The 21737-nt window shown below is 38.9% G+C and overlaps 2 protein-coding genes across 5 annotated transcripts in view; one reads left to right on the top strand and one right to left on the bottom strand.

Annotated features, from left to right (window-relative positions):
- BLNK (B cell linker) overlaps window positions 1-16070 on the top strand; it is a 76231-nt gene extending 60161 nt beyond the window's left edge. For all 4 annotated transcript variants that reach the window (XM_035268610.3, XM_035268609.3, XM_078346165.1 and 1 more), the window contains 6 exons: window positions 2017-2101; window positions 2838-2869; window positions 5879-5955; window positions 6784-6867; window positions 9599-9754; window positions 15243-16070. In XM_035268610.3, the coding sequence (XP_035124501.3) occupies window positions 2017-2101; window positions 2838-2869; window positions 5879-5955; window positions 6784-6867; window positions 9599-9754; window positions 15243-15362 (554 nt within the window). In that variant the 3' untranslated portion in view covers window positions 15363-16070. The remainder of the gene's footprint in view (window positions 1-2016; window positions 2102-2837; window positions 2870-5878; window positions 5956-6783; window positions 6868-9598; window positions 9755-15242) is intronic.
- The window catches only part of ZNF518A (zinc finger protein 518A), a 118704-nt gene that overhangs the window by 6618 nt on the left and 90349 nt on the right, over window positions 1-21737 (bottom strand). The window contains exon 7 of the transcript XR_013525024.1: window positions 2861-3002. The gene's annotated coding sequence lies outside the window, so the exon portion shown is untranslated. The remainder of the gene's footprint in view (window positions 1-2860; window positions 3003-21737) is intronic.

Raw genomic sequence — 21737 nt, 5'->3', positions numbered from 1 at the left:
CTCTTGCTAAATTTTCAAGATAATGTTTCCAAAGTTCAAATGTCTGTCTTAGTATGTATTCAGTTGCTTTTCTTCCTTTTTTTTTTTTTTTTGGTTAGGGTCTCACTCTGTTGCCCAGACTAGAGTGCAGTGGTACACAATTACAGCTCACTGCAGCCTCAAACTCCTGGGCTCAAGCTGTCTTTCTGCCTCAGCCCTCTGAGTAATCTAGAATTTCTTCCTTTGTCATCACTCAAAAATCTTACATATATTTTTAGAGCTTTCCCATGTTAAAAAAATTTTGTTTGGAAATTATCAGAAAAAAATAGAAGAATCATCTATAATATTAATACTTAAAACTTTATATAGAAGTTCATGTCCTGCACCCATTTAATTCCATACTTGAAGATACCCAAGGTTAAAAATGTAGTGAGTATTCTCCCCCTTCCCTGAGTTGATGTGCGTGTATCTACATAAAGCACTCTCATTTCTCTGATGATAGACAGTGGATCTTTTCTGAGCGTGCGCTACAACTCACCTCTCTGCTTTAACGATGTCATTAGGCTTTTTCATCCCGTCTCCCACATCTTGCTTCCCCAGGCTGTTTCTGAGGCATCACCCCTTTTCTGCCATATTGCTTTCTTCTGCCTTCCCTTTGAGGCTTCTGTCTTTTCTGTCCTTCCAGTCCTTGCAGCTTCTCAGACCTGCTGAGCCCAGGTCGTGGAGTGATAGTGTCCTCAGGGGCTCTGAGCATCTGTAGGAATTAAGTACAACCCTGTGCAGACTTCAGGGCTATGGGAGCCTCCAAAACCCAGGAGAGAAGGGGGACCCATGGCCCGTCCCCTGCTGCTTAGGTGTCCTTATTCTCAAAGGGCTCCCAGTTACAAAGGAGCCTAGTAGGCTCCTTTGTTATTTGTTTCAAGAGCATAGGCAATTGCCATCCAAATGTAAAGCAAGGGAGTGGCCTCTTTTAGCCTTTGAAGGAACCCTTGAGGGTAGTGGAGGCAAAGCAGGTGGGGTCAAAGCTTATAGGCTGGCAAGACCTAAGGTGTTCGTTGTTTCTCCTTCTGAAATTACCAAGTTTTAAAGTCATGAGCAAAACATCTAACAGAGGTTTGAAGTAATTTGCCACAAATTCAAAATACAATCGTCAGAGGTTCAAGGTTTCCAAGATTACTGCACCACTGAATGGTAAGAAACCCTGACGTCTATCTTACCATTTATTTGAGTCTTTGGGTTCTTACCACTTTTATTTCTGTTGGGTTCCTGTAGTTCTCAGCTTTTCTTCCATGCAGAGACTCACACATGGACATACCAAGATTTTAACACACCCCTCCCACAAAGGACAAATTTGAGGGAGAGTTAAGTATTAAAATAATTTGTGATCACATTTATTAATGGTTCAGGAGTAAAGTTCACTATGAGCTTCAACATAAATGTCTTACATTTCAGGTTTATGCCCTTTTCCCCCCTTTCCTCTTCTGCTCAGGAAAACACAGTGAAATGCAAGTGAGATTAACGTTATTATAGGGATAACCTTGAATTTGATCCAATTAACTTTGCAAAAAGAGATCATTTAGGAACTCAGTAGTGTGCGTCTTATCAGTCATACACTGCTTGTACCACGTCTTATGACAAATAAGACCCACGAGGGTGTTGTCTCCACCTGTGTGGAGGCCACATGGAAAGTAAAGGGTGAGCTGTTTAGAGGGTGGCTAAAATGTCCTCATCTTCTGGCTTCCACCCATACTCACGCACTTAAAAGTCTCAGGACCCACAGCTTCAGTCTCTACATACGTTGCCAGTGGATGAACGCAGAGGCAGAAGGATGTACTTGTGTAACACTGCTGGGAGGAAGTCCTGGTCCTAATAGCATCAGAAGACTGGCAAGTGCACAGATCCATGGCATCCCAGTAAAAGACATGTTCCTGGGAAGACTTCTGATCGAATTTCGTTCTTCTCGGCTGATGTTGCTGGGTTTTGGGATGAGGATAGACATTTCACTCTAATCCTAATGTGATAATTTTCCTGATCCAGAAAAACCTATACCTGCTGAACGCCACCGAGGGTCAAGTCATAGACAAGAAGCTGTGCAGTCACCAGTGTTTCCTCCTGCCCAGAAGTAAGAATCCTTTCCTTTAAAGATCAGTTTCCTCTTGTTGCTGCAGGAATTAACATGTGCATTGTTTCACTGCACAGTGACACTGATTTGTAGCGCTAGGTAAAGATTTAACATTTCATTGTTTTGCCATTGCATGTTAAAAGGTGTTAAGCAACTCTAAAATAACTGTGTAGAGTTGCAGAGACCTACTAATTGGGTTAATTATTGAACCTGACGAAAATACTTTAGTCAAGATTTCCTCCTTTTTCAAAACTAAAAGGAAGAGTCTTATCTATCTTTTTTTTCTGAGACAAAGTCTCACTGTCACGCAGGCTGGAGTGCAGTGGCAAGATCTTGGCTCACTGCAACCTCTGCCTCCCGGGTTCAAGCAATACTACTGCCTCAGTCTCCCAAGCTCTAAAACTACAGGCGCACACCACCACATGGGGCTAAGTTTTTGTACTTTTAGTAGAGACAGGGTTTCGCCATGTTAGCCAGGATGGTCTCAATCTCCTGAATTCATGATCTGCCCGTCTCAGCCTCCCAAAGTGTGGGGACCACAGGCGTGAGCCACTGCACCCGACCGAGTCTTATTTATCTTTAAGGTTCTGATGCCTCTCATATCTCTAGATATATTTTATTGGCCATTTGTACTGATTTCTTTGTGATCTGCCCATTCATGGCATCACCAGTGTAAACAAAAAGTCAAATTTATATTGTGCTTTGTCCTTTAATTATCTGAAATTCTTCCTTGCAGACAAATCCATCAAAAACCCATACCTCTGCCAAGTAAGTACAACGAAGTCACGTAGTGTATCAGGGAGTGGTCGAGGTGGAGCGTAGAGTCTGACAGGCCTACGTGTAACAGCGCTGTCGCTTCCAGCTGTGTTATCCTGGCATCTTCTCCCGCTTGCTTCCTTATCTGTAAAATGGGGCCAAGAATGTTTATTTCACAGAGTTGCTTTGAAAAGTAAATATATTTGAGGCAATTTTTACTTTTTTTAGTAGCGATTTAATATTTTACTGGTCATGCATCCTTTATTAACTTTTTTTTTTCCCAAAACAATACAGCTGTTTTCAAAATAATAAGATTAAGTAAAACAACATATGGGGAGCACTAGGTACAGTGTTTGGCTCTAAACAAATAATACCCATTTAACCTAAGTCTAAAATACATTGTAAAGGTCACAAAATATTTCTACAAAAGGTACCCTAAAAAGAGGATGTGGCAAATACCTGAATAATTTTCCCAAGGCAAACATCACCCTAAAAATGTAGGAATTGGATAAGTCAGGCTCACAGAAAGTAACTGCCCAAACTTTAATTTGCCTTCAACTCAATGTGGGAAAGAGAGAAGAAAAATCTCTGCCTTACGTGGGTAATTTGGGATATATTCCAACATAATCAAGCTTAAATCCATTTAAATAAACAGTAATTGTCCACATGCAAAACATTTATATGCATTTTTTTACTAAATATAAATTGGCTTTTTAGATTTTAATAATATTCATCTTAAATAAATGAAACCTTCACTAGTTTTTTTTTTTTAATTCTGACAACACAAAGTGAAAATGATTTGGATACAGAAATTTATTTTTCTTTATTTAAAAAGTTTTATTATACGTTTTATGGTTTTTCAACCCAAGTTATTCATTCAGTTGTTAGTGACCATATGCCGTGTGCCAAGCACTGTTCTAGGCACAGGAGATAAAGGATGGATGAAACAAAGACCCTGTCTTCATGAAGTTTGTGTTCCACTGAAGGAGACAGACAGTAAAAATGAACACACAAATAATATCATATCAGGTAAATACTAAATTGCTATAAAGAAAAACACAGCACAGCAGCACAGTGCTATAAAGAAAAATACATACACAGAACGGAGGAAGGGAGGGCTGCTGCTGTAGACAGGGTGGGCTGAGAAGGCCTCTTCCATAAAATGGGCATAATAGCTCACCACAAAGAGCTGGTGAAAGGACAAGATGCGCACATGTTGAAAACAGAACAGGCCTGGCACATTGAGTTGTCAGAAAATATTAGCCATGGGTACTCTTCCAACTGCCAGAACTGCAGAAACCACCAACTGCACTGCACTGTGCCTCTTGGGAAAGTCTATTCGCTCACTCACCTTTACTGCTCATACCTGGGAGTACCATTCCCCTCCTATCAGAATACAATTTTCCTTTTGGCCCATCTTTGTTGGACCTGCCAAGCCCTCACTGCCTCCTCCTCTTAACAATGGTGGCTGCCTTCTCTGAACACCCAAGGCACTATTATCTGAAGCACTTAGTTCTTCAAGAACTCTTTGTCCTGCAGACCTCCCCATCTTAATAAGGGATAACTGGTTGTTCTTGTCAGAAACCTTAGAGTCACCCTTGACTTCTCACTTGCTTTCTTCACTCACCTTCCAGCTAGTCCTTCATAATAGATCCAGAATCCAACCACTCTCACTACTTGCACTGCTGTGATCTGTCCAAGTCACTGTCATCTCCTGCAAAAAGACCCAACTGGCCTCCCTGACTCTGCTCTTGCCACCCTCTGTTTCCAGCCCAGCAACCAGAATGACCCTGTTAAAAGACAGGCCGATCATGTTACTCCCTGTTCAAAAACCTCCAAAAGCTTCCCTTACCATGTTCATTACAGCTCTTGAGTCATGTTAAGGGTCCACCAGTTCCTATAAATCTGGTCCCTTCATTGCCTTCTATCTGACTGCATTTCCTATTCTTCTCCCCTTTTCTCACTGTACTGCAGGCACAGTGGCGTCCTTGCTATTCCTCAGGGCTTTGTGTTCATGGCTCCCTCTACCGTTCATGCCAGGTTTTGCGTTCATGGCTCCCTCTACCCGGGACATTCTCTCCTGGGATGTCCGCTGCATCCTCCCTCTCCACCTGCAGGTCTTACCCAAGTGTTCCCTCAGTGAGGTCTTCCTTTCCTGATTTATTTTTCTCCATGGCATTTATGACCCTCTAATATTTTATGTATATTTTTATTTATGTCTTTATTGCCCATCTCAATCCATTAAAACTTAAGTTCCAGGAGAGCGGGACATTTTGCTGTTTTATTAACTGCTATATATCCCCAATGCCATTGAGCCATGGCAGAGAAACTGAATGAATGAAGATACGTATCTTCTGTATTTCACATGCTTCCACATTTAGACTTTAAACTCTTTGAGGGAGTTGATGGTTGAAGACAGCAATTCTCAGACATTTTGGTCTCGGAATCACTTTAACCCTCTTAAAATCATTGTAGACCTGAAGAGCTTTGGTTCACATGTTTTTATTGGCACCTAGTATTTTAAGAATTAAAACTGAGTCATTTAAAATATGTATTAATCCATTTAAAAATAATATTAAACTCATTACATGTTAACATAAATAACATGGTTTTATGAAAAATAACTATATTTTCCAAACAAAAACAATTTAGAGGAAAGAGTGCATTAGTTTACATTTTGTAAATCTCCTTAATGTGTGTTATTGCAATGTAACAGAGACTGCTGCTTTCTTGTCTCTGTATCTACATTCAATCTGTTGCGAAGCTTTTCTGCTGGAACTACATGAAGAAAATCAGGTTTCATAGTGATAGGTAATTGAAAAAGAAAAGACCTCTTGAAGCCCCTGAAAGGATTGTCAGGATTTCCAGGGGTCCCTGGACCATACTTTTAGAACCATTGCCTTAAGGATCTTTTGGGAGGCATGTGTCCCCCACAGCACCTAGCACAGTGTTAGGGTGTAGGCATAGAAAGAGTTCAAGAAACGTGAAGATTAATTGAAGGACTTTTCTGATCCCTTTCAGGATTTACAGAAGGGGGAAGCCCAACTGTGGATGGGCCCCTACCCAGCTTTTCATCCAAGTCCACTATTTCAGAACAGGTATGAAATGAACTCTTGATGTCACTAAATTGTTACCAGGAAACTGCAGGAAAAAGCATGTCTTCTAAGAAGAGGGCATTTGGAGTGAACCTTGAGAACAGAAACTCTATGTTACATCACTATGTGAACTGTCATTTGATAATAGGGACAGAATACCCAGTTGTTGTTGCTGTTTTCAATGATTAAGATATTACTCCAGTTAATGTTTCCTCAAAACTAGCAAGGAAATGTGTTTTCGTTGTTCTTCCTCTCACACAGATTTTATTAAACTTTGTAACTTCCTCCAAATAGATCTGTGGAGGCTTATGATATTAAATCATATATAAAACAGCACAGTTTAAAAAGAGACAGAGAAAGGACTCTGTGTGCCCTTGGGCAAGTCTTTCTAAGTTTCCATAAAAATACATGTAAAAATGTAAAATATGGATAATAGCATGTGTCCTTCTTGCTTTCAAAAAAGGCATATGTCCTTTCTTGCAAGAATCAAATAATATTTGTAAAAATACTTTGGAAATTATAAAGCACCCCACAAAGTAAGAGCTGTCAGAGCAATAAGAGCACAATGGAAAGGGAGATTATTACTTATTTAGGAGAAAGAAAGAAATAGTTCAGGGACCTAGCTAAATTCAAATGAAAAAACATACAAAAAAACAAGTTGATAGTATAATCCTTGTGTTTGATCAAAGGAAAAGTAAAACTCATCCTAAAATTATTGGTCCAAATGTAGAGGCCTGTCTTGATAATGCAAATGAGTCTTGGTTTCTAGTACACAGAAATTAGAGGTGAGTAGGGACCACATCATGCTGACCAGTGCCCTCCATTTCACAGGAAGCTGACGTTCTCTGCAAGCCATGGTATGCTGGTGCCTGTGATCGAAAGTCTGCTGAAGAGGCATTGCACAGATCAAATAAGGTCTGATCATTTTTATTATTTATTATTTTTATTTATTTTTTATCTTGAGACACGGTTTCACTGGAGTGCAGTGGCTCAATCTCGGCTCACTGCAACCTCTGCTCCTGGGTTCAAGTGATTCTTATGCCTCGGTCTCCCAGGTAGGTGGGATTACAGGTGTGTGCCACCACATCAGGCTAAGTTTTGTATTTTCAGTAGAGATGAGGTGTCACCATGTTGACCAGGCTGTTCTCAAACTCCTGACCTCAGGTGATCCAGCCACCTCGGTCTCCCAAAGTGCTGGGATGACAGGCATGAGCCAACCCACCCAGCCAAGATTTGATAATTTTTAAATCCCACGTTTTGCCCTTAGCCTATAATAGACACAGCTGTCATCCTTATGATATGCTAATTAAATAATTCCAACAAGTATAGATACAAGGATCTTTTTCCTTTACTTACTCAAGAGAAAATGCTATCCCCTCCTCTCTTTCAAGTTCCTCCATCTTATTTCTACTTTCCCTTTCATCTCTGCAAGGACCCACAGGCTCCACTGCCCTCTGAACAGTGTGGGAGGGAAGAAAGCTCTGGGGGAGATCTATGGAAGGCTTGTGCTCCATAAGCTCCACTGAGGAGTGAACAGTGACAGGCTATTTTGCATCAATGCACAGGATTAAAAATTTGAGTCAAGAGGGCAAGCAAACAAACAAAAAACACCTGGAAGTAAATGTTTGGAGAGCCCAACTTCAATCATGTTGGAACACCAGGGACAGTCTGGACAACTCAAGATTAAAGTGCCACTTTTTCTTTCTCTCCTTTCCTCCCATTTGTTGTTGTTGTTGTTGTTGTTTACTTGCACCCCTCTTTGTCAGACTATGTGGCATTTGCATACTGTTCTTCCTCACCCTTGTTTTAGTCTTGGCTCTACAAGTAAATATATTGCGTGTTCCATCAGTCCTTTGGTTGGCTTCCACCATTGTCATTTTCATTTGATAAAGTGTACCTGTAGCAGATTCTGAGGAAAAACCGTGTTTACATTATTCCCTGAGTTCTTGTGCATTCCAAACTCTTTTCTCAGCCAGGCACGGTGGCTCATGCCTGTAATCCTAGCACTTTGGGAGGCCAAGGCGGGTGGATTACTTGAGGTCAGGGGTTTGAGACCAGCCTGGCCAAGATGGCAAAACTTCATCTCTACCAAAAATACAGAAATTAGCCAGGCATGATGGCAGGCACCTGTAATCCAAGGTCCTCAGGAGGTTGAAGCAGGACAATCGCTTGAGCCTACCCAGGAGGCAGAGGTTGCAGTGAGCCGAGATTGTGGCACTGCTTTCCAGCCTGGGCAATGGAGTGAGACTGCTATTCGGGAGGAAAAAGAGAAAGAGTTAAAAAACTGTTTTCTCCTATCCTAGTAGTTGGAAGCCATCTTGGCTGGATATAAAATCCTTAATTTGAGTTTTAAAAGTGTTGCTCCACTAGATTTTGTTGTTCCATATGATGCTCTTGAGAAGTCTGATGCCAATGTGACTTTTTTGCCCTTCTATATAATTTGATACTTTAGTCTGGTGGCTCTGTAGACTTTTTGTTTTTAAAGTCTAATCGTTTTACCAGAGTATGTCTCTGAGCTGATTATTCCAAGTCAATTTTCTCAAGTAGACAGAAGCCCTTTCAATGTGTAGATTTAGGTTTTCTCTTACAGCCAGTAAGTTTTCTTAGATTGTAGTCTTAACGGGTAGTCTGTTCCATTGTTTGGTTTTTCTTCTGCACAAACTCAATTTATGTGCCTTTTGGATCTTTTTTGTCATTCTTTCATTCCAATCACTGTCTCTGATTCTATGGTACTTATTTTAGTAAATCACTTTTCCTCTCCTGGTTGTTTCCACACCTTCCTTCAAGTGTCATTTCTTAAATCTTCATTCGAGGCTCTTGGACATCTTAAATTTTTTTCTTTGTTTCTGAGACAGGTTTGTCTTTTTCTTCAATTTTTTTCCTGAGTTTGATCAACTCTTGTTGCATTTCATTCTGTTTTTTGTCCATCTTTTGCTTGTAAGTTTTTATTTTATGATTCTAAATATTTTAATAAAATATTTAACAAAATTTGAATTATTGTATTACAGTTTTGGGATTTTTTTTAATATAAGTTCTTTGGGGAGAGAATTTTCATCTCTGTTTTCTTCTTACAGTGCTTATGAATGGAATTTGCTTGATGCTTTTTTTTTTGTAGACAACTGGTGACTATGGTTCCCAGTTCAAGAGAGTCCTCTAGGTTTGATCTTAATGGATCTCTTCAAATTTTTCTAAATTTTATAAACATAAAACTTTATTTAGCACATTAAAAAGCTAGCATTTGGCTGGGCATGGTGGTACATGCCAGTAGTTCCAGCTACTCAGGAGGCTGAGGGGTGAGGATCACTTAACTCAGGAGTTCCAGACTACAGTGAGCTATGATTGCACCACTGCACACCAGCGTGAGCAACAAAGTGAGACTGTCTCTAAAAATAATTAATTAGTTATTAAAGGCAAGCATTCTTACCTTACTCAGAATTCTTACTCAGAATTTTCTATGAGTGTATATTTTCCTGGACTATTTTCTTAGAAAATAAGAAGACAAGTGCTAATCAATAATAAAAATGATGTAGCTAAATAATTTACCTTTGGAATGTAATATAGATGTTCTTTATAAAATGATTTTTGAATCTGTAGAAACATAAGTAATACTAACCATAATTATGCGTTTTTAAAAAAATTTAAACAGGATGGATCATTTCTCATTCGGAAAAGCTCTGGCCATGATTCCAAACAACCATATACCCTAGTTGTATTCTTTAATAAGCGAGTATATAATATTCCTGTGCGATTTATTGAAGCAACGAAACAATATGCCTTGGGCAGAAAGAAGAATGGTGAAGAGGTAAGTGATTTCTTTTTAAATTCAATTTTATAACTATATATTGAGTATAATTACATCATGTACTATATTAGATGCTAGAGATGAGAAGAAGGGATACAAAAGTATTTGTTCTTATGCTTGCATTGGGCAATATATCCTATAAGAATGCAGAAAAGGAAAAAACGGTGTGATGTACATCCCAGTCCTTTCATTCAGTTATTTAGTGATGTCAGTCTGACACAAGATTTAGTCCATGGGCAAATACAAATCAAGATTGAGATGTCAAGTTGAATCAAGGTTGTAAGAATTAAGGTCAAGGTCCAGACCTCCAAAGGAAATACCTAAAAATCTCAACTCAAGTACCAAGGTAGGTTACGAGGAAGGATCCAGAAGAGATACAGAAACTTGAGTTAGGATATTAGACTATAGCCCTTGTACCAGAATAAACTTATGGGCCTGCAGCAAGAAAAAAAAATCACATGGGTATTAAATATTAGCCAAACATTAACTTTAGTACCTCTTTAATCTGGACCAAACTCAATGCTTACCATAGCTCAGTTCAGCCAGCCTGCTCCTATAAATGAACCCTGAAATATGAGCTGGAGTAACCCATGAATGGTCTAGAAATGGAGTGATACTTGTTCTGGTTTTGAATTATGGGTTGAATTCCAATAGGTAGAATGTAAGTTAGAAGGAATTAGAAAGAGAAAAATGGGAAGAACAATCTATGTAGAGAAAATAGCATAAACAAAATTCAATTTAAGCAATATTTACTTTCAAGATTCCTTCAGAAAAAGCTACACCATTCCAAACCCAGCACCTGTTAGAGTGTATTTAAATTGTTGGAAAGTGTCATGATTGCTGAAGTGTCTGTCTTCTCCACTACGTGAGGCCAAGGGTGATGTCTTTTCATTTCTGTATTTCCAGAATCAGACCACAATATTTGGCTTCAGTGTACACTTAATAAATAATTATTAAGTGACTGAATTGATTTGATTGAGTGATTGCAGGCAGGAGAATAGCATTTTTGAAACAAACTGAAAAAGTCATGGGTATTCTTTATTTTGCTTTTTAGACAATTATGGTTAAAAAAAACACATAAAATATTTACCATCTTAATCATTTTTAAGTGTACACCTCAGTAGTGTTAAGTATATTTACATTGTTGTGAAACAGATCTTCAGAACTTGTTCATCTTACAGAACTAAAACCCTATACCCACTAAACAACTTCCTTTTTCCCCCTTCCTGTAGCCCCTAGCAACCATGTTCTATTTTTATGAATTTGACTACTTTAGATACCTCATACAAGAGGAATCACACAATATTTGTCCTTTATGACTGGCTTATTTCACTTCGCATGATGTCCTCGAGACTCATCCATGTTGTGGCATGTGTCAGAATTTCCTTCCTTTTTAAGGCTGCATAGCATTTCATTGAATCTATATACCACATTTTGTGTGTCTAACATCCATCAGTGGACATCTGTGTTGCTTCTACCTCTTGGCTGTTGTGAACAGTGCTGCTATAAACATGGGTGTGCAAATCTCTCCAAGACTTGGCTTTCAATTATTTGGGGTATATACCCGGAAGTGGGATTGCTGGATGATATGGGTATTTTGTTTTTAATTTTTTGTGGACCTCCCAAACTTTTTTCCACAGCAGTTGAACTATTTTACAATTCCACCAACAGCACACAAGGGTTTGCCTTCTTCACATCCCCACCAGTCTTGTTATATTCTGAATTTTGTTGTTGTTGTTTTACAATAGTCTTCCAAATGGGTGTGAGGTGATATAGCTTATTGTGGTTTTGATTTGCATTTCTCTGAGGATTAGTGATACTGAACATTTTTCATATGCCTTTTGGCCACTTGGCCATCTTCTGAGAAATGCCTATTCTATTTTATAATCAGGTTATTTGATTTTTTTCTGTTGCTGAGTTTTAGGAGTTCTTTATATATTCTGGATATTAACCCCTTATTAGATAAATGATTTGCAAATTTTTTTTCCCATTCCATAGGTTACCTTTTCACTCTGTTGACTGTGTTATTTGCTGAGCAAAAGCTTTTAAATTTAATATTGTCTTGCCTATTTTTGCTTTTGTTCCCTATGCTTTTAGTGTCATATCAAAAAAATCATTGCCAAATCCAGTGTCATGATGTTTCCCTCTACGTTTTCTTCTAGGATTTTTATATTGGGAATTTTATTTGCTTTTAACAAAGTCTCAGATAATTTTAAAATGCAAAACTCTTGAATCTGAGAGCATTAATCAAAACCTATCTTGGGTTTTAAAATGTAGATTGCATTATCATTTCACATCCTAAAGCTTCCCCAGCAGTCTAGCTCATCTGTAAGAGGCTTTAAGGGCCTCATTGTTGGTGGGAGTGTAAATTAGTTCAACCATTGTGGAAGACAGTGTGGCGATTCCTCAAAGACCTAGAAATAGGAATTCCATTTGACCCAGCAACCCCATTACTGGGTATATATCCAAAGGATTATAAATCATTCTACTGTAAGGACACATGCACATGAATATTCATTCGTGTTTACAGTTTACAATAGCAAAGACCTGGAACCAACCCAAATGCCCATTGATGACAGACTGGACAGAGAAAATGTGGCACATATACACCATGGAATATTATGCAGCCATCAAAAACGATGAGTTCGTCGTGTCCTTTGTAGGGACATGAATGAACCTGGAGACCATCATTCTCAGCAAACTGACACAAGAACAGAAAATCAAACACCGCATGTTCTCACTCATAGGCGGGTGTTGAACAATGAGAACATATGGACACAGGAAGGGGAGCACCACACACTGGGGTCTGTTGGGGGGAAATAGGGGAGGGACAGTGGGGGGTGGGGAGTTGGGGAGAGATAGCATGGGGAGAAATGCCAGATATAGGTGAAGGGGAGGAAGGCAGCAAATCACACTGCCACGTGTGTACCTATGCAACAATCTTGCATGTCCTTCACATGTACCCGAAAACCTAAAATGGAATAAAAAAAAAAGAGAGGCTTAAGGGTGGGTGAAGAAGCTGTCCTATTTCCAGGCCCTGAAATTCTCTCACAGATTTTGAGCTCTGCGAGGGGTTCTGAATTTCCTTGTCTAGGAAATTCTGGTACACAGGAATTTGTTTTGGCCTAAAGAAACTTCATCTCTACTTTAGAATGAATAGACCAGAGCTTCACCTCACTTCCAACATATTCAGCGTACGGATTCCAAAATAAGTAGTTTATTACTACAGTAGTATCTGGAGATACTGACAGTCAATTAAAACTCTTACTTAAATTATCTATAATAAAAAGTTTATGTCCCCTATACACTGAACATCTGGATGGAAAATTATAGTGTCAGTTACATGATGTCAATCATGTGGATTTTTTTTTAAAGTCTGTATTTTTGTGTATGTGGCTAGAAAACGTAACCAATTCATTAACTGTTTAACTTTCTATGTAGTTATTTTGGTATTAAGTGATGTAGCATTGAGTAATTTTACAGTTTTGAAAACTGTCTGCTTTGTCTTATTGGCCATGAGATTTTGAGTTATTAAACAAGTTGTTTTTCTGTCCACATATGAATATCTCAAATACACTGAATTAATGAAAACAAAAAAAGAAAGGAGAGCTGAGGGGAAGTTGTAACTATGTTATGCCCAACTCTTTTTAATTAAATCACAAATATTCTTCAACTCCATTCGCTACTTCAAATGTTTCAACTCAGCTCAGCTCCCTACTGCAAACATTGAATCCCCAAATACCACAACAAGGCAATACTCACAAATATTCAGGGAGTAGAGGGACAGAATGAGATATTTGTTTGTGTTAAGTGTAGCAGTCCTCTCCTATGCTCCCTAGGTTCAGAACACACTTTACCCCCTGTAATCCATTTCAAAGAGTTGTGCTATTTCTTTTTCTGGCCCTTTAATCCATAAATTTAACTTTCAGCTGCATTTGGTTTAGCAACATCTTATGCCAAACAAGCAGAATGAATGTTTTATGGGATTCATAATGAAAGAATTTCATTGGCAATTGCAAGAGGGCTGAATGATTGAACAGGAAGTAAAGAATAAAGACTAAAGGTATGGCCAGGTGCAATAACTCATGCCTGTAATCCCAGCACTTTGGGAGGCTGAAGCAGGTGGATCGCCTGAGGTCAGGAGTTCAAGACCAGCCTGGCCAACATGGTGAAACCCCCATCTCTACTAAAAATACAAAAATTAGCCAGGCATGGTGACACATCCCTGTAGTCCCAGCTACTTGGGAGGCTGAAGCAGGAGAATCGTTTTATCCAGGAGGCGGAGGTTGCAGTCAGCTGAGATCACGCCATTACACTCCAGCCTGGGTGACAGAATGAGACTCTGTCTCAAAAAAAAAAAAAAAAAAAGAAGAAGACTAAAGGTATTTGAAAGTCCCTGTCTCTTATCTCCCTCCCTGAATGAATATTCAGATAGCCAATATCTAAAAGACAACCGGCATTTCATTTGAAAATGTTGGCCAATATTCTAAATATTTTACAATTTATTCAACATGTAGATACTTGGAAGTCATCCAAAAAATTTTAAAAAGCTTAAAATTTTTACTCTAGATGTTTGTCTTTATCTAAATAATGCAGAAAATAAAATCAATTGATAGTAACTGCTAAACTTATGGCACTGTTGTAAATCAACTACCACATTTTAAAAATGATTCTAAATACATGTATTTAATGAGTGTGAACTTGTAGCACTTTTGTATACTCAATGCATTTCATTTCATGGTCTGTGTTACATTTATTTTATCCTTTAAAACTTTATTTTTCAAAACAAAATTTGCGATAATTTTAAAGCAAAACCCATAGGCAACAAGGATCAAAATTTAGACAAATAAGTATGTATGGAGAGAGCCTCACATGAAATTTCATTATTAATTAGGAACTAAGTTAAAACTCTAAGTTTACCAGGAGCCAAGTAAAAATGGAAATATGAAGGTGTATAAAGCTTTTTTTGTTTAAAAAAGAAAACAAAACGTAAATTTGTTTAGGAAATGACTGTTTCCTTCTACTAAATTCTAAGGTTATTACATAACCTTAGATACAGAAGTTGTATCTAAGTTGTATCTACATAACCTTAGATACAGAAGTTCTTGTATCTGAGACTTGTGCAAAGTAACAGATGATCTATGTTTTGTAAAGAATGTAGAAAAATGCATTGTATGACTGTTTTACATTTAATAGTAAATAAAAAGCAATATACTATAATATTTCATCATAACTTAGTGAAGTAATCTCTCTAAGTAGCTAGGCTAATTGCAGCTGTTAGTGTGTTTTTCATCGTACTTAATACAGCTAAGTCCAAATTCTGTCATCTTGAAGGTTATAGCCTTTGTTAAACTAGATTTTTTTGGGCAGAATGTCAGCTGGGATGTAATAACTTTTACTAACGTGAGAATGAAAGAAGATGGGAGGAGTGGAGCTCAAAGTTAACACAAATGCCAATGTGTAATTCACCTATGTTTTCTTCCTCTAGTACTTTGGAAGTGTTGCTGAAATCATCAAGAATCATCAACATAGTCCTCTGGTTCTTATTGATAGTCAGAATAACACAAAAGATTCCACCAGACTGAAGTATGCAGTTAAAGTTTCATAAAGAAGAAAAAAAGGTCAATATCATTGCTTCAGACATTTTCCCCAAGCTTCTCCTTTTGAGAAAAAGTCCTAAAACTTCATATTTTGGATTATGAATCAGCCAGTAATAAAATAGAAGATGGAGTCAGCTATTGAGGTGGTCATCCATTTCTTTTTAAGAAGGTCACATGGACTTTTTCTACCTATTGTCTGACCTGTGAACTGTTCATATCTGGTGAGGTTGACTTATCATGCTACTAATATTTTCCAAATAAATATCTTCATTTTTGAAAAGAAGTGTAAAGTACATTCTCAAAATAAGAAAATAATACTCTTGCATAAAACGAAGTGGCTGGAAATGTAAACCTCCACAGCGATCATTTGTACACTAATATAGCTGGGCTTTCTATTGCCAATGCTTGACAATTAAGTTTTGGTTAAAATTTTAATTTGTAGAAAATAAAGTATTATGGGTAATGTATGATATCTGTAAATATAGACAAGAAGGATGTAATGGTGAGCACTCCCAACCACTGGAGATGTATATGGATATGAACTTTCTGTAAGTTCTTGTCTAGGATTATGCTGTTAGTTTTGCTTACTAAAGATAATTATACCCTCTTTGATCTGCATGTCTATCAAACAGAAACTAATGTTGATATGAGGTTTATATTAGTCTGTTCTCACACTGCAAATAAAGACATACCCGAGACTGGGAAAAAGGAAGGAAGGAAGGAAGGAAGGAAGGAAGGAAGGAAGGAAGGAAGGAAGGGAGGGAGGGAGGGAGGGAGGGAGGGAGGGAGGGAGGGAGGGAGGGAGGGAGGGAAGGAAAGAGGGAAGGAAGGAAGGAAGGCAGGAGGAAAAAAAAGAGGTTTAATGGACTCACAGTTCCATATGGCTGGGGAGGCCTCACAATCATGTTGGAAGGTGAAGAAGGAGCAAAGGCATATTTTACATGGTGGCAGGTGAGAGCGCACGTGCAGGGGTACTGCCCTTTATAAAACCATCAGATATCATGAGACTTATTCACTATCACGAGAACAGCATGGGAAAACTTGCCCCCATGATTCAGTTACCTCCCACCAGGTCCCTCCCATGTGCCATGGGAATTATGGGAGCTACAATTCAAGATGAGATTTGAGTGAGGACACAGCCAAACCATATCAAGTTTCAAAGTGGAATGACAGCAAAACTAGACCAAAAACCAGTTCTAGAAAAATATCCTACAAAACAAGGGCAGAAAAGCACACATTGGTGAACACCAAGGAATAAAAGAGGTCTCATCATGGAGAATCATGTCTGAGGTTTTAGTTCATCCCATAAATGTATCATACTTTGTCATATACAAGGCTTTTTTCTACAAATGGGGAACACACCTGACCACTGCATAAGATAGCAAATCTATGAAAGTATTTTGAAAGGCTAGAAAGTAATGATTTCAGAGTAATTCATGACTCACTTGTACAGATAATTGTATTTTTGGCCAGGTGCAGTGGCTCACGCCTGTAATCCCAGCACTTTGGGAGGCTGAGATGGGTGGATCATTAGGTCAGGAGTTTGAGATAAGCCTGGCTAACATAGTGAAACCCCATCTCTACTAAAAACGCAAAAATTAACAGGGTGTGGTGGCATGCACCTGTAATCCCAGCTACTCAGGAGACTGAGGCAGGAGAATTGCTTGAACCTGGGAGGTGGAGGTTGTGGTGAGCCAAGATTACCCCATTGCACTCCAGCCTGGGTGACTGAGTGAGGCTCCATCTCAAAAAAAAGATACTTTTTAAATGTCATATACTTTCATAATTACCACCTATGCTATGGATTGCACTGTGGTCCCCCCTTAAAACATATGTTGAAGTCTTCATCCATAAGGCCACATATCCCAGAATGTGACCTTATTTGGGAACGGGGTCTTTACAGATGTAGTCAAGTTAAGATGAAGTCAATAGGGTGGGCCTTAATAATGGCTTGTGTCCTTATGAAGATAGGAAATTTGGATACAAACACAGACAGGCACAGAAAGAAGACTATATGAAGAGACACACAGGAAGACTACTATGTGAAGTCCTGGTGTGATTCCATCCTGCAAGGCTGTTCTCTTGAGCAATGGTTGTGCTTATCTCCATCTGCCTTCTCTCCCACCTAAGTATGTGCCACCATCCAATGGAAGATTCGATGGACATGAGCCCCCTGAGGCACCAGAACTATCTTTTCAGTTATGAACTATGGCCAACAAAGATTATCACTTTAAGGTGGATAATGATAAAAATGAGCACAAGTTATCTTTAAGTATGGTCAGTTTCCGGGCTGGTGCAAAGAATGAATTGCACATTGTTGAAGCGAAGGCAATGAATTACAAAGGCAGTCCAATTAAAGTAACACTGGCAACTTTGAAAATGTACAGCCAACGGTTTCCCTTGGGGTCCTATGGTTGAAGTGTGGTTCAGATCCAGTGAATATTAGTGGACAGCACTTAGTAGCTGCAGCTGCGGAGGAAGATGCAGTCAGAAGAGGAAGAGGAGGAGGATGTGAAACTCTTAAATATATCTGGAAAGTGGTCTGCCCCTGGCGGTGGTAGCAAGGTTCCACAGAAAAAAAGTAAAAATCCTGCTGATGAAGATGATGATGATGATGCAGGTGATGATGTTGATTTTGATGATGAGGAAACTGAAAAAAAAGCACCAGTGAAGAAATCTATATGAGATACTCTAGCTAAAAATGCGCAAAAGTCAAATCAGAATGGGAAAGACTCAAAACCATCATCAACACCAAGATCAAAAGGACAAGAATCCTTCAAAAAAACAGGAAAAGACACCCAAAACACCAAAAGGACCTAGTTCTGTAGAAGACATTAAAGCAAAAATGCAAGCAAGTATAGAAAAAGGTGAAAGCCTAGTTCATCAATTATGTGGAGAATTGCTTCCGGATGACTGACCAGAAGGCTATTCAAGATCTCTGGCAGTGGAGGAAGTCTCTTTAAGAAAACAGTTTAAACAATTTGTTAAAAATTTTTCATCTTATTTCATTTCTGTAACAGATGATATCTTGCTGTTCTTTTTATAATGGAGAGTGAGAACTTTCCCTACTATGATTGATAAACATTGTCCAGGTTCCGTTTTGCCAAGAGTGTGTTGTCCAAAATGCCTGTTTAGTTTTTAAAGATGGAACTCCACCCTTTGCTTGGTTTTAAGTATGTGTGGAATGTTATGATAGGACATAGTAGTAGCATTGGTCAGACATGGAAGTGGTTGCGAGACAAAAATATACATGTGAAATAAAACTCAGTATTTCAATAAATATCATGGTTTCTATTGTTTTTAAAAAAGAATACTACATGAAGATGAGGGACTACAGTGATGCATCTGTAGGCCAGGGAGCACCAAAGATTTCCTGCAAACCATCAGAAGCTAGGAAGAGGCACAAACAGACTTCCCTCCAGGTTTTAGAGGGAGCATGGCCCTGATGACACCTTCATTTTGGACTTCAAGTGTTCAGTACTTGAAGACAACACATTTCTGGCTTTTTAAGCCATTCAGCTTATTATGGTGGCCATAGAATCTAATAAAATCTATATGCAGTTTTTACATTCAGGGATATAGGGGTTTGAGAAATTTTGTATGAAAACTTTTTTTCTCTTTTTAGGAAAACCATTGAATCATTTAGAAAGTACTAAAAAAGCACCAGACATGGTGGCTCATGCCTGTAATCCCAGCACTTTGGGAGACTAAGGTGAGTGGATCACTGGAGGTCAGGAGTTTGAGACCAACCTGGCCAACATGGCAAGATCCCATCTTTACTAAAAATACAAAAATTAGCCTGGCATGGTGGCTCATGCCTCTAATCCCAGCTACTCGGGAGGCTGAAGCATGAGAATTGCTTTAACCTGGAAGGCAGAGGCTACGGTGAGCCAAGATGGTGCCACTGCACTCCAGCCTAGGCAACAGAGTAAGACTCCATTTCAAAAAAAAAAAAAAAAAAAAGAATGTACTAGAAAGGATGACTTATAATTTAAACTGGGAAACTGGGTTACTTTTTTTGTAAAGCAAAGCATCTGTTTGTAGTATGAAGTATCAGCTCTCTAGTTTCAATTTGCCTCAGTGTTACAAGGAATTATTTTCTATTTAAGTAAATACTCATTAATTCCTGCTGCTACCACAGCAACCTTGGCTCCATAACAACCTCTTCTGCCTCAGTCCTCCTCTCCTCCTCCAAGTCTCCTACTCCAGCTTGTGATCAGCATAGCTGTTAAGATTATACTAATCCTCAGTTTGTTGGTATTCAGCACTGTGTGGTGAATTTCTCAGAGAAGAGGCGGGGAGAACATCTGAGAAGTAGAGGCCATTCTCTGCTAAAGGCTCTACTCCTCCCCAAAGCTGGGAGAAATACCCAATCCAGCATGCTGGTCTTTCTCCTCATCTTGCAGAAGAGTCCACTGAGGGTGACCCTACCTGCTTCTCTAAAGCCCACCTCTGCAGGTGGTATTCTTGATGAAATTAGAAAAGTCTTTAAGAGTCTGGGCATGGTGGCTCACACCTATAATCCCAGCAGTTTTGCAGGCTGAAGCAGGAGGATCTCTTGAGGCCAGGAGTGAGACCAGCCTGGTCAACACAGTGAACCCCCATCTCTACTAAAACTAGAACAAATTAATTGGGCATGGTGGCACTTGCCTGTACTGTACTTCCAGCTACTACTCAGGAGGCTGAGGCATGAGAATCACTTGAGCCTGGGAGGCAGAGATTGCAGTGAGCTGATATCATGCCACTGCACTCTGGCCTGGGCCACAGAATGAAACTCTGTCTCAAAATAAATAAATAAATATGAAATCTCAAAACACCTGTCTGTGATCTCAGTGTCTCAATGGCTGACAAACAAATGGTTTTGCAAAAAGAAATTTTCAGGCAAGCTAGGTGGTGGAATAGGAGACATTAGTCAAGAAGTACATTGTGTAGCACCTGAAGAAGGAAAAAACAAAAATGACCCAGTTCTTCTTTTCTGTTGCAAACTAGATTTCAGCTATAGTAGTAGAAAGGCTGTTCAAGTTTGTTCAAAAGGACACTAGATATGAAAAAGCTAGCCTGTGACCATCACAAGCCTACATTGTGTTATCATGAGTGCACTCTGGGAGCTAAACTAATGTTACTGTAGTTGCTGGGACAATTTTGCCTAAAAGGAAGTCCCAGAGAACAGAATTCAGTGATGTGAGGCAAAACCAGCACCATGTGAGACATGTTCTTAAAACAGGACTGAATTCTCCTTCAAAATGTTCTTAAGATGCCTTATAACTCAGCCTCTATTTCTAGATAAGGGTATATGGAAACTGCTTAAAGATCCCAACAAAGTTAGTTGCACTGAATGCTCTGCGCCTGTATCTAACCACAAGGTGAGGCAGTACTTGCTTTATAGTTTGACAGGTCTGGGTATCCTAGATCTAGCATTTATCAGCATGTTATTGGGCAAGTTTCTTACCACTGTAAACCTCAATTTCTACATTTGTGAAACAGTATGTTTCCAGTAATGATTTAAGAGCTAAAATAAGCTAGTTGTGCCTAATAAATATTACCTCCTAGTCCCCTAACCAAAATCTTTGCAGACAGAAAAAGTAATCTGTGGATAACCCTTCAAATGAACCCATCTATAAATATTTTAGAGCACTTAGTAATTATAATTGTGTCTTAGGAATATCTCAAATATTTTCTCTACATCTATCGTTCTTAATCTTTTAGTAGTTGCAAAATTCTTTGAGAATCTGATAACAACTATGGGTCTTTGGCCTGAAGAAAAACTCATTTATGTATATACACAGAAACACATCAAATATCATGAGATTTCTGGGTCTCTGGGGCCTATCCATGGACAAAGGTCCAAACATTCAAGACCAAGGGCCCTACATTTTTCTTAACCTTTGATGCATCCATATGGACATATTATTCTACTAAAGATGTGACTGACCCTAAAAGTAACTCCTCCATTAGGCGAGAAGGAGGATACTGCTGTGGTTTAGTGCAAGTTCTTTGGCTTGAGTTCCTTAATTTTAACCCCAGCTTTACCAATAACAGATTGTATGAACTTGGGAAAGTTATTCATCTTGGCTTCTCCATTTGTAAAATGGAGAAAATAATGCAACCTACTTTATGCTATTGTTAGATGAGCATATTAAAAATTGTAAAAGCTCAAGGCTGGGTGCAATGGCTCACACCTGTAATTCTTGCACTTTCGGAGGCGAAGGTAAAGGATCACTTAAATTCAGGAGTTTGAGACCAGGCTAAGCAACATAGCGAGACCTCATCTCTATTAAAAAAAAAAAAAAGAGGCCAGGAGCCCAACATGGTGAAACCCCAACTCTACTAAAAATACAAAATATTAGCTGGGTGTGGTGGCACATGCCTGCAATCCTAGCTAC

The sequence above is a fragment of the Callithrix jacchus genome, chromosome 12, assembly GCF_049354715.1.
Source record: "Callithrix jacchus isolate 240 chromosome 12, calJac240_pri, whole genome shotgun sequence".
NCBI classification, from domain to species: domain Eukaryota; kingdom Metazoa; phylum Chordata; class Mammalia; order Primates; family Cebidae; genus Callithrix; species Callithrix jacchus.
The sequence above is the reverse complement of the archived record's forward strand: the minus strand, read 5'-3'. Positions and strand labels throughout refer to the sequence as shown.